Source organism: Amblyraja radiata, chromosome 2 (genome assembly GCF_010909765.2).
Source record: "Amblyraja radiata isolate CabotCenter1 chromosome 2, sAmbRad1.1.pri, whole genome shotgun sequence".
Lineage (NCBI taxonomy): Eukaryota > Metazoa > Chordata > Chondrichthyes > Rajiformes > Rajidae > Amblyraja > Amblyraja radiata.
Window position 1 is genome coordinate 72732577 of NC_045957.1, and position 12324 is coordinate 72744900.

General features: G+C 41.1%; 1 protein-coding gene across 9 annotated transcripts in view; it reads right to left on the reverse strand.

The window, feature by feature from the left end:
• The window catches only part of relch (RAB11 binding and LisH domain, coiled-coil and HEAT repeat containing), a 127288-nt gene that overhangs the window by 41518 nt on the left and 73446 nt on the right, over nt 1-12324 (reverse strand). For all 9 annotated transcript variants that reach the window (XR_004416640.1, XM_033048925.1, XM_033048935.1 and 6 more), the window contains 2 exons: nt 2284-2396; nt 1546-1636 (listed from right to left, as the gene is read on the reverse strand). Coding sequence is in view for 8 of the 9 variants with exons in the window: in XM_033048925.1 (XP_032904816.1) it covers nt 1546-1636; nt 2284-2396 (204 nt within the window). In the remaining variant the exon portion in view is untranslated. The remainder of the gene's footprint in view (nt 1-1545; nt 1637-2283; nt 2397-12324) is intronic.

Sequence of the window (12324 nt, forward strand, 5' to 3'; positions counted from 1 at the left end):
CGACAGCCTCACAGGTAGTTTGTCTGTCCTTTCACCCTTTTTATTGTTTTTAGTCTGTCTAAAAAGTATGTTTTTGGAGGTTTCTTAGTCTTTTTTAATGTGGGGTGTGGGAGAGGAAGAGGGGAAACTGTTTCCCAGTCACTACCTGGTCGAGGATGCGTCTTTTCTCCGAGTCGCATCTTCGCCCCCGCCCTCGCGGCCTATCATCTGGATTGGCGCGGCCTTTCCTGCCGGAGACCGGCCAGAGCTTCAGCAGAGCGCAGCACTGGATTCCATCGCGGAGCGGACGATGCCTTACCGGGGATTGCCGTGTTAGAGGTCCGGAGTGTTGGGCCTGCTGATTAACACCGTGGAGCTGTGGTTTGCGGAGCTTCTAGCCGAGGGCGGAGCTGACTTTAACATCGGGCCACCCGTAGCGGCGAGTGCGGAGGGCTCAAAGGCCCCCGACCACGGGTGAACAATGAGGAAGATGACTGAACTTCATTGCCTTCCATCACAGTGGGAAACATTGATTCCGCTGTGGGGGGATGTTTATGTTAAACTCTATCGTGTATTGTGTTCTTTTTTATTTGTATGGCTGTATGCTAACTCAAATCTCACTGTACCAATTGGTCCATGTGACAATAAATGTAACGTTAACTTGAACTGAACTAGTATCCCATTTGCCAACAGCAGCTAAGTAACAGCACAGAAAAAAAAATAAGGTTGTGCTCAAATCTTCCTTAAACAATCAAACAGTCAATATTCTCATCAACTCTTGGAAATCCTTGGCTTCCAAATATTCAAGTACAGGAGGAGCATTTGCAATGGTATCGAGAAGCTAGCCAATGGAACCTCGTGTAAATGGCAGAGGTGCACCACCTCACACACTATCCACTTGCCTTGACCCCCCTCCCTCAGCAGGCACCTCCTGCCCATCAGTGGTAGAAGCGACAATTCCCAGAATAGGTTTTTGTGGGTTCTGTCCTGACAGATGGAGCCAGAAAGGAAGCAGTCATCCTGAATCCTGAGGGACTCCCTTAGAGGTGGTAATAACCAAACACTCAGTTACTCTTCTCTGTGGACTCTTTCTAACATTTAAAACAAAAGATAAATGCTATCAAAGCAGAAAAAGCATGTCAAGACCATGAACTAAATTTCAGGTCACAAGGAGACAGACAGACTGACTGAATGCTCCTCAAATCTCTCAAGATTTGCTAAATTAAGTTTCTGAAACAACCGTGAAGTTTTTTGTGGAACCTTGATAATTAAACATTTTGCATGGCTTAGTCGCAAAATCTTAAATGGATTATCAATCACGACACCTGGATGTTTTGCTTTAATTCATATAGTTCAAATCCTCATTTTATATGGCAGCTATGAAATCTGGGTCAGAAGAATCTGTTGTGCAGCAATCAAACATTTAATGCACTGGATTTATACCTACACATGTAAGCCATTTTTGTAATTAGATTAAGTAAAATTTACAGGGAGAATTACGTTTTTTCAACAAGAATTTCTATACCTGGCAACTAAAGTTAATTTTAAATTAGGCTTTTCATTTACCTGCTCCCAGCACTGTGGTAGGAGTTCAGCCTCAACACGAGTTGGCCCCACATGCCGAGCAAACGCCACACAGCCAGTTAGAATCATTTGCCTAAAATCAAAATAGGAAAGTAGGTGATGACTGTGAACTTGATTACCCCTAAGAAGTTTCTGGTGTTATAATCAAATAAATGTTCTTTCCATTGACCAAATTTTCCTTCCCCTTTCATTGACTGAAATGCAACATTCTTTTCTAGTTAAGGGATATCAATAAGTTTGGGTCATTCAAGTATAGAAATACCATAAACCAATAGTAGCTTGTCTGACAAATTCAAAAAATTGAGATTAAATGATCCCAAAGTGATGTGGCACATGATTTTTGGCCAATTAATTTTTTCAATTATATTTGCGGGGCCCAATTTTCCTTAAAGCTTAAAAAATTTTTCATCTGAAAATAACAGGAATTAAGTAGTGCAACTGTGTCTTTGCAAGTCATTTAATACAACGAGGTGCTGCATAGTTCAAACAAATAGAGCTGGAAAATTGTCCCTGCAGACCCCAGGGTCTAATCAGTGTTGCTTTCAACAGTTATCAGTTAGGAGCAGTTCAGTTTATTGTCACATGTACTGGGGTACAGTGAAAAGTTTTTGTTGCGTGCTAACCAGCCAGCAGAAAGACAATACATGTATAAGCAAGTTAAATAAATATTTGCTTTGAAGTTAAAAGTGGGTTTTTGAAATATAACACAACAGTTTGTACCTTTGTTCATCATCTGGACGCTTTATTAAGTTGAAAAGAATGTGGAGAAGCTGATCCCTCTCTTTGGGTTCCGGATGGAGGCAAGCAGTACACAGGATGAGGGGAATTAACTCCTAAATTAGGGAAAAAAAGACAAATAAATAAACAACATAGCATAAGTATAGCTTGGTAAAAACATTAAGGAAATATTGTTGTCTTTTCATTTAGTGGGCTTCTCAGTGTGGTGTTTTGATTGTCATAACTGTAGAATACGTGCAACTCTGGGTTTCAAATACCTTTAGTGCCTTCAGCAAAAAACAATATATTGGAGGAATTCAGCAGGTAAGGCAGTATCTGCAAATGACCTCTCGGGTAGGAACTCTTGTTCAGACAACCTGAAACATCACCTATCCATTTCCCTCCACAGATGTGGACCTGCTGAGTTCTTTCAGCATTGTGTTTTTTGTTGAAGATTGAAGTATCCTCAGTCTTGTGTCTCCATAGCATTGCTGCCTTTTTCTGGCTTAACTGTTTTACTCTATATTTTCAGTCACTGCCACGAAATGTCAGTGGACAGTGGTGGCTGATCATTCTGCTCTCCCACCTAAATGTTTGATTCTAGCCATCAGCCGCTCTTTTCATTTATCCTTACAACTAACTCTGCTCAAACATAACTACTGCATCTTATTAAATCTCCATCACATCCACAATTCTCTGCCACGTGGATTCCAGCAAAACAGCAAAGGCGTCAAATTGTTCACAAAATATGGACTTCTGCAAATTTTCTTGCTTATGCAGTATATTCACTGACCCCAACTTTGTGTTTTAGAGAGTTTATATTACATTCGTAGTCGTGGCTATCCGTCGAGGTCGAGGATGATGGTCTACGTTCTTCTCTGCATCCATAAAAGTAACCTTATATTTATAAATATAGTTAAATAAATAATTAACTTCCCCTAAAAATAAATGGTTTTTGCCTCGGACAGCCTTATTAAATGTTCAAAAAACACATTTAAAAGTAGAGGAATTTGTACTCCTAGATCTCTCTGATCTACAATACGCGGAGGGCCCTACTGTTCATTGTGAAGGTCTAGCTGTAGTTTGATTTTCCAAAATGTAACACCTCACAATTATCTGAATTAATCTCCATTAGCCATTCCTTGCCCCAACTGATCAAGACCCTGCTGTAATATGTGATAACGATCTTCATTGTGACCCACCTTAAAACTATGCCCTCTAATTTTCCATTCCCCTATCCTGGGAATAAGATAGTGGTCATTCACCTCATCTATGCCCTTCATGATTTTTTTTTTTACCTCTGAGGCCATTCCTCAATCTAGGAGGCCCCATGGAAAAGTCCTAGTTTCTCTAATCACTCCTTATAAATTAAGCCCTCTGGTCTTCATAATATTCTTGCGAGTCTGCACTGCATCCGTTTCAGCTCAATGACATCCTTCCTATAGTTGGGCAACCAAAACTCTCCACAATACCTCAAGTGTAGTCTCACCAACAACTTGGTCATTTGCGGTCGGGTTGACCATCTTATCCTTTAAGGAACAAATCGGTAAAACAGATATGGCACTTCATTTACTTTTCAGTGATTTATGGGGTTTGCACTAGGCATATACACTCTGGGGAAAGTACTGCCGGCACCACAACTCCATCCCAAGGCAGATTATATTAACAATACCGTGACTGGCTGGATGTACCCAGGCACATCAATCAATTATTGTTCATTTTCTTTCGAGTTCTTTCTACCTCTAAATATCAGGACATGTGCCATGGTTCATTTTGAAGATAGTGAGCAATTCCAGAGTGAGCATATAGGTAGAAATAGGAAGCATGCAAGGTTAACCACTTTGGAATCTGCATGACATCCAGTAGCAATTTAAATCTTACATGCTAAGTAATAAAGAACATCAACATTACCATCTCTAAAAGTACTTTCCTTCCAAAATTCATATCTAATAGAAACTGTCCAAGAATAATTGGATATTCAGAATAAATTTGGAATGCAAATACTAATTTAAAGACAGCTAGGGTTAAACCTATGGTTTCAATTACTACAGAATACACACTGATTAAAATACATTCATTTCAAACCTTATGAGCATGATGAAGATTATAAAAGTAGTTTCAAATAATTCTGTGATATTTCACAATCTGGCGAAGGAGCTGAAATGTTGACTCATCATTAGAATTTCCCTACCTTTCTCCCACATGGGAATGTACTTAAACTGTAACAGAAACTTCTCCATCTTAAATGCCTCCCATTGTTTAGTTACAGATTTGCCTGCCAAGCTTGAATTCCAATTCACCTGAAACATGTCAGTTCGCATCCCATTGAAACCTTAAACACATTATATCACCCATAATCTTCTATTCAAGGTAATACAAGCTTTATTACTACAAGCTGACTTCAATGGTTTTAGCCCTGGTTCCAATGTAGTGAAATTGCATTGTTCCTATTCAAAAGGTTTTCGCTTCCAAGGTGCAACGATTAAAATAGAATATGTTACGGGAATCATAGTTTTGAACCATGTAATTTAATTACGATAGTTTGAAGTAACCCGTTGCTGTCTATAACCTGAGAAAAATAACATTCCATGAGCCTTCTAATTCTAATTAATGACCACTTTTCAGCTCAAGACATTTTGTTCTAAATAGCAGAAAGTCACAAGTGAATGCAACAACCCTAAATATATGAGAATTATAATGAATTAGAAACATTCTCCCATTCAAACATTGAAAACAGAATTGTTTAAATGATGTAAAGCTAAATCATTTGTATAAAAGGAAAGGTTGCACTGATATCAACCTGAATCATTTGTATAAAAGAAACATCTATTGAACCTGAGGTGTTGCATTGCTTATCAGGGAAGATATTATAGCAATGCTTTGGCAGGATAGATTAGAGGGCTCGTCTAGGGAGGCTATTTGGGTGGAACTGAGAAATGGGAAAGGGGTAGCAACACTTATAGGGGTGTATTATAGACCGCCAAATGGGGAGCGAGAATTGGAAGAGCAAATATGTAAGGAGATTGCAGATATTAGTAGTAAGCACAAGGTAGTGATTGTGGGAGATTTCAATTTTCCACATAGACTGGGAAACACATTCTGTAAATGGGCTGGATGGGTTGGAGTTCGTAAAATGTGTGCAGGATAGTTTTTTGCAGCAATACATAGAAGTACCTACTAGAGAAGGGGCGGTGCTGGACCTCCTGTTAGGAAATGAGACGGGTCAGGTGGCAGAGGTATGCGTTGGGGAACAGTTCGGGACCAGTGATCACAATACCATTAGTTTCAATATAATTATGGAGAGGGTCAGAACTGGACCTAGGGTTGAGATTTTTGATTGGAGAAAGGATAACTTTGAGGAGATGCGAAAGGATTTAAAAGGAGTAAATTGGAACAGTTTGTTTTATGGGAAAGATGTGGATGAGAAATGGAGGACATTTAAAGGTGAAATTTTAAGAGTACAGAATCTTTATGTCCCTGTTCGGTTGAAAGGAAATAGTAAAAATTGGAAAGAGCCATGGTTTTCAAGGGAAATTGGACACGGTTCGGAAAAAGAGAGAGATCTACAATAATTATAGGCAGCATGGAGTAAATGAGGTGCTTGAGGAGTATAAAGAATGTAAAAAGAATCTTAAGAAAGAAATTAGAAAAGCTAAAAGAAGATATGAGGTTGCTTTGGCAAGTAAGGTGAAAGTAAATCCAAAGGGTTTCTACAGCTATGTTAATAGCAAAAGGATAACGAGGGATAAAATTGGTCCATTAGAGAGTCAGAGTGGACAGCTATCTGCAGAGCCAAAAGAGATGGGGGAGATATTGAACAATTTATTTTCTTCGGTATTCACCAAGGAGAAGGATATTGAATTATGTGAGGTAAGGGAAACAAGTAGAGTAGCTATGGATACTATGAGATTCAAAGAAGAGGAAGTACTGACACTTTTGAGAAATATAAAAGTGGATAAGTCTCCAGGTCCAGACAGGATATTCCCCAGGACATTGAGGGAAGTTAGTGTAGAAATAGCAGGGGCTATGACAGAAATATTTCAAATGTCATTAGAAACGGGAATAGTGCCGGAGGATTGGTGTACTGCGCATGTTGTTCCATTGTTTAAAAAGGGGTCTAAGAGTAAACCTAGCAATTATAGACCTGTTAGTTTGACGTCAGCGGTGGGCAAATTAATGGAAAGGATACTTAGAGATAATATATATAAGCATCTGGATAGGGTCTGATTAGGAACAGTCAACATGGATTTGTGCCTGGAAGGTCATGTTTGACTAATCTTCTTGAATTTTTTGAAGAGGTTACTCGGGAAATTGATGCGGGTAAAGCAGTGGATGTTGTATATATGGACTTCAGTGAGGCCTTTGACAAGGTTCCTCACGGAAGGTTGGTTAAGAAGGTTCAATTGTTGGGTATTAATGGTGGAGTAGCAAGATGGATTCAACAGTGGCTGAATGGGAGATGCCAGAGAGTAATGGTGGATGGTTGTTTGTCAGGTTGGAGGCCAGTGACTAGTGGGGTGCCACAGGGATCTGTGTTGGGTCCACTGTTGTTTGTCATGTACATCAATGATCTGGATGATGGTGTGGTAAATTGGATTAGTAAGTATGCAGATGATACTAAGATAGGTGGTGCTGTGGATAATGAAGTAGATTTTCAAAGTATACAGAGAGATTTAGGCCATTTGGAAGAGTGGGCTGAAAGATGGCAGATGGAGTTTAATGCTGATAAGTGTGAGGTGCTACATCTTGGCAGGACAAATCAAAATAGGACGTACATGGTAAATGGTAGAGAATTGAAGAATGCAGGTGAACAGAGGGATCTGGGAATAACTGTGCACAGTTCCCTGAAAGTGGAATCTCATGTAGATAGGGTGGTAAAGAAAGCTTTTGGTGTGCTGGCCTTTATAAATCAGAGCATTGAGTATAGAAGTTAGGATGTAATGTTAAAATTGTACAAGGCATTGGTGAGGCCAATTCTGGAGTATGGTGTACAATTCTGGTCGCCTAATTATAGGAAGGATGTCAACAAAATAGAGAGAGTACAGAGGAGATTTACTAGAATGTTGCCTGGGTTTCAGCAACTAAGTTACAGAGAAAGGTTGAACAAGTTAGGGCTTTATTCTTTGGAGCGCAGAAGGTTAAGGGGGGACTTGATAGAGGTCTTTAAAATGATGAGAGGGATAGACAGATTTGACGTGGATAAGCTTTTCCCACTGAGAGTAGGGAAGATTCAAACAAGGGGACATGACTTGAGAGTTATGGGACAGAAGTTTAGGGGTAACATGAGGGGGAACTTCTTTACTCAGAGAGTGGTGGCAGTGTGGAATGAGCTTCCAGTGAAGGTGGTGGAGGCAGGTTCGTTTTTATCATTTAAAAATAAATTGGATAGTTATATGGACGGGAAAGGAATGGAGGGTTATGGTCTGAAGGCAGGTATATGGGACTTGGGGAGAATACGTGTTCGGCACGGACTAGAAGGGTCGAGATGGCCTGTTTCCGTGCTGTAATTGTTATATGGTTATTATATGGTTATAACCTTAACTTAAACTAACTTTTAAAATGTTGCTGTCAGCACTATAAATGATTTGGCAATTACTCAGCCAGTTCAAATTTGATAAACACAATCCATCAACCTGTCACAGAACTATGAGTGATTTCTTGTGCAGGCTAGATTGGCTCATCAAAAATGTAGCAAATCTGTTGTTACTTGTCCAAGGTATTTTCATTAAATGTTTCCCAAATTAACACGCAGACCATTCAAAAAAAAAAACTGAGTACTTAAAAAAAAAAAAATGCCCTCACAGAAATCAGGCATTTTATTCTAAGAGGTAAGCAACAAGAATCAGTAAACATTTGTTTTATTAAAATGCATTATAAATTGCAAACTTAACTGCACGAAAACAAATGCATTTTTTATTTTATTGTATCAACTTCAACCTGAAATTAATTAGCTATTTTTAATGCAAGGTCAACATTTTTTTCTCAAGCAACTGCTATTAATTAAAAAAGTTGAGAACATTTGAAAAGGTCAGTAAACTGTTTATCAAAACATTACAAAAAAAAACCCAAGGTAGACAAAAATGCTGGAGAAACTCAGCGGGTGAGGCAGCATCTATGGAGCGACGGAAATAGGCGACGTTTCGGGTCGTGACCCTTCTTCAGACTGATGTGGGGGTGGGGAGGGGCAGGAAGAAGAAAGGAAGAGGCGGAGACAGTGAGTTGTGGGAGAACTGGGAAGGGGAAGGGAAAAAGGGAGAAAGCAGGGACTACCTGAAATTGGAGGTCAATTTTCATACCGCTGGGGTGTAAACTACCCAAGCGAAATATGAGGTGCTGCTCCTCCAATTTACGGTGGGCCTCACTCTGGCCATGGAGGCCAAGGACAGAAAGGTTGGATTCGGAATGGAAGGGGGAGTTGAAGTGCTGAGCCACCGGGAGATCAGGTTGGTTAATGCAAACCGAGCGGAGGTGTTAGGCGAAGCGATCGCCAAGCCTACGCTTGGTCTCAACGATGTAGAACAGCTGGCATCTAGAGCAGCGGATGCAATAGATGAGGTTGGAGGAGGTGCAGGTGAACCTCTGCCGCACCTGGAAAGACTGTTTGGATCCTTGGATGGAGTCAAGGGGGGAGGTAAAGCGACAAGTGTTGCATTTCCTGTGGTTTCAAAGGAAAGCGCCAGGAGAGGGGGCGGTTTGTGTGGGAAGGGACGAATTGACCAGGGAGTTACGGAGGGAGCGGTTTCTGCGGAAAGCCGAAAGGGGAGGAGATGGGAAGACGTGGCCAGTGGTGGGATCCTGTTGGAGGTGGCGAAAATGTCGGAGGGTTATCTGTTGTATGTGACGGCTGGTTGGGTGGAAGGTGAGGACAAGGGGGACTGCCCTTGTTACGAGTGGGGTGGTGGGGAGTGAGAGCAGAGTTACGGGGTATAGAAGAGACCCTGGTGTGAGCCTCATCTATAGTAGAAGAGGGGCACCCCCGTTCCCTAAAGAATGAGGACATCTCCGATGCCCTGGTATGGAACACCTCATTCTGAGTGCATTTGCGGCATAGACTGAGAAATTGGGAGTTGGGGATGGAGTCCTTACAGGAAGCAGGGTGGAAAGAAGTGTAGTCCAGATAGTCATGGGAGTCAGTGGGTTGATAAGTAGATGTCGGTCAGTAGTCTGTCACCTGCGATGGAAATAGTGAGGTCTAGAAACGGTAGGGAGATGTCGGAAATGGTCCAGGTGTATTTGAGTTTCTCCAGCATTTTTGTCTACCTTCGATTTTCCAGCATCTGCAGTTCCTTCTTAAACAAAAAAAAACAATGTCTCTTGGAAGCAACATTCTTCTGATCCATGTTTAAGAAGGAACCACAGATGCTGGAAAAATCGAAGGTAGACAAAAATGTTGGCGAAACTCAGCGGGTGAGGCAGCATCTATGGAGCGAAGGAATAGGTGACGTTTCGGGTTGAGACCCTTCTTCAGACAGATGTGGGGATGGGGAGGGTGGGAAGAAGAAAGGAAAAAGCGGAGACTGTGGGCTGTGGGAGTGCTGGGGAAAGAGGGAGAAAGCAAGGAATACCTGAAATTGGAGGTCAATGTTCATACCACTGGGGTGTAAATTACCCAAGTGAAATATGAGCTAAATAACATCGGTGAGACCAAGCGTAGGCTTGGCGATCGCTTCGCCCAACACCTCTGCTCAGTTCGCAATAACCAACCTGATCGCCCGATGGCTCAGCACTTCAACTCCCCCCCCAATTCTGAATCTGACCTTTCTGTCCTGGGCCTCCTCCATGGCCAGAGTGAGTCCCACCATAAATTGGAGGAGCAGCACCTCATATTTCGCTTGCGAAGTTTACACCCCAGTGGTAAGAACATTGACTTCTCCAATTTCAGGTAGTCTGTGCTTTCTCCCTCTTTCCTCGTCCCTTCCTAGCTCTCCCACAGCCCACTGTCTCCACCTCTTCCTTTCTACTTCCGGCCCCCCCCCCCCCCCCGCACCCATCAGTCTGAAGAAGGGTCTTGACCCGAAATGTCACCTATTCCTTCGCTCCATAGATGCTGCCTCACCCGCTGAGTTTCTCCAGCATTCTTCTGATTCAGGTTGCTTATTGTTTCCTATGAGGAAAGTGAAACGGTAAATCTCACCTTTGAATATGCATCAAATTCTGGCTTTGAATGCACAAAGCTGGCTGCACTATGAAAACTTGTAACAGTGATGTTTCTTCGTGCAGCTTTGTGGTGATTTTTATGTGAAGCATGGAAGCAATTTTGTAAATTTTGCTCCAAAGATTATACACCTATTTTCATAAGACCTACAACTCCATAATTAAGTCTCTCAAGCAAGACCTTTAAGATTGATAGGACCCCACAAGATTGCGATACAAGTAGTCTTTTATTTAAGTGCTTGTACAAGCAACTGTTCTTTCTTTATTCTGCCCCATGCAAAATAATTTTTTGGGAGCTGATGATCAGTCCAGTGTACCCAAGTTGTTTTAAGCAGCATTCCCACAAAATTGGTTATGTTCTGAAGGCAAAAGCTATGTATGCAGATCAGAGGGCATACATAGAGAGCTGCTTATAATGCTTAGTGGGTCTTGTATACAGTGTACGTTTCTGATCCCGACAAAAGAAAAATTAAGACTTGGCACTTCAGATTTTCAGTTTGGTAGAAAGACAAATGTTGCATGTGTGAGGAGATGGGTGCTTCGATTCAGCCAAGGATCTGGTTGGTTTTAGTAATTCATACTTTTCACCTTTGAACTGGAGCAGAGATTTCACATTAACAGGCGGTTCGATAAAGACCTCAACTTAACTTAGGTATGTTGCAAAGCCTACCTGAAGCGTCGTTGAAAATCTGCTGCTGCCCGTGTGCGCGATTTTGGCGCCAAGAGAAGCTTCCAAGAGAAGAATGGTTCCTTTGATACAAGGAAAAAACCCTCTTCTGCTCACAAATCAACACAATATTGCAAATACATTAAATAAATATTGTTTACAACAATCATCAACACGTTCTGTCCCACCACAAGTTTGCAACATTCCTCATCTGCTGGCACAACTGCTCTGGAGCCTCATTCCTCACCTCAGCTCCTGCTTCAAACGTGCACCTGCTAACATTATGGCCTCTCCAACTATGACTTCACCATTCAGTGCTCCTTGTTGACTGAATGATATTTCCCAATTTCTGCCTCCTGCCCCCTCCCTGAACAAATGTGTGATTCTCTGCCCCATCTCGCACTTCCACTAGCTACCCAGAATGCTTCATGTCAGCTACTCGGAAACATTAGCTTCTGATCACAATTCTCCGACTATCTATTTTGTTTTTAAACTTGAAGATTTTCAAAAGTAAAGTCCAAGGATGCAAATCCTTGTTCTTCCACACCCCTGCATGACTAGCATAAATACATCTCTATCAATTTGTACCAAAATATTAATAGTATTCAATCTGTAACATTTCTGAAAAAAAATCAATGCACACTACCAGTTTCTTCATCCACCTCCCTCTGGGTCTTCGGAATTTTTTATCTTCTCTGCCTCCAAAAGATACACCGGATTGTTAAAAGTGTAGCCTTAATTTTCATACAAAATTAGATTCATAAATCCAAATTTGAGTAAATGCTTTTCATTCTTGATTTTCACTCCGGCCTCTTCTCCTATACTTAATCATTTCCTATCACAAGTACTACACTTTCATATGTAGCTGGACATTTGTATCAATCAAACTGATTCTGTGCAAAACACCAAGGTGGGTCAGGATATAGAATGCAGATTTATTACAAAGGCAAATGGCCTAATCAAACCGGGATTTAATTACATTTGAGATTTGACTGACATTAGGTTTCCATTATTTTGTTCATTTGTCATTATAGTCACAAAACAATGATCAATCAAAATCAATTCTCAATCTAAACCAGTGGAAGTTATTTAATATCATTCAAATGCTGACAGCCCTAAGATTGATTTTGTGCCTCTGAGAATGGCTGATGAGGCCAATTCAGAATTCAGATTTTACACTCTTACTGCAGCTCAATGGATTCAGATTCAGCTCCACTGCAGTT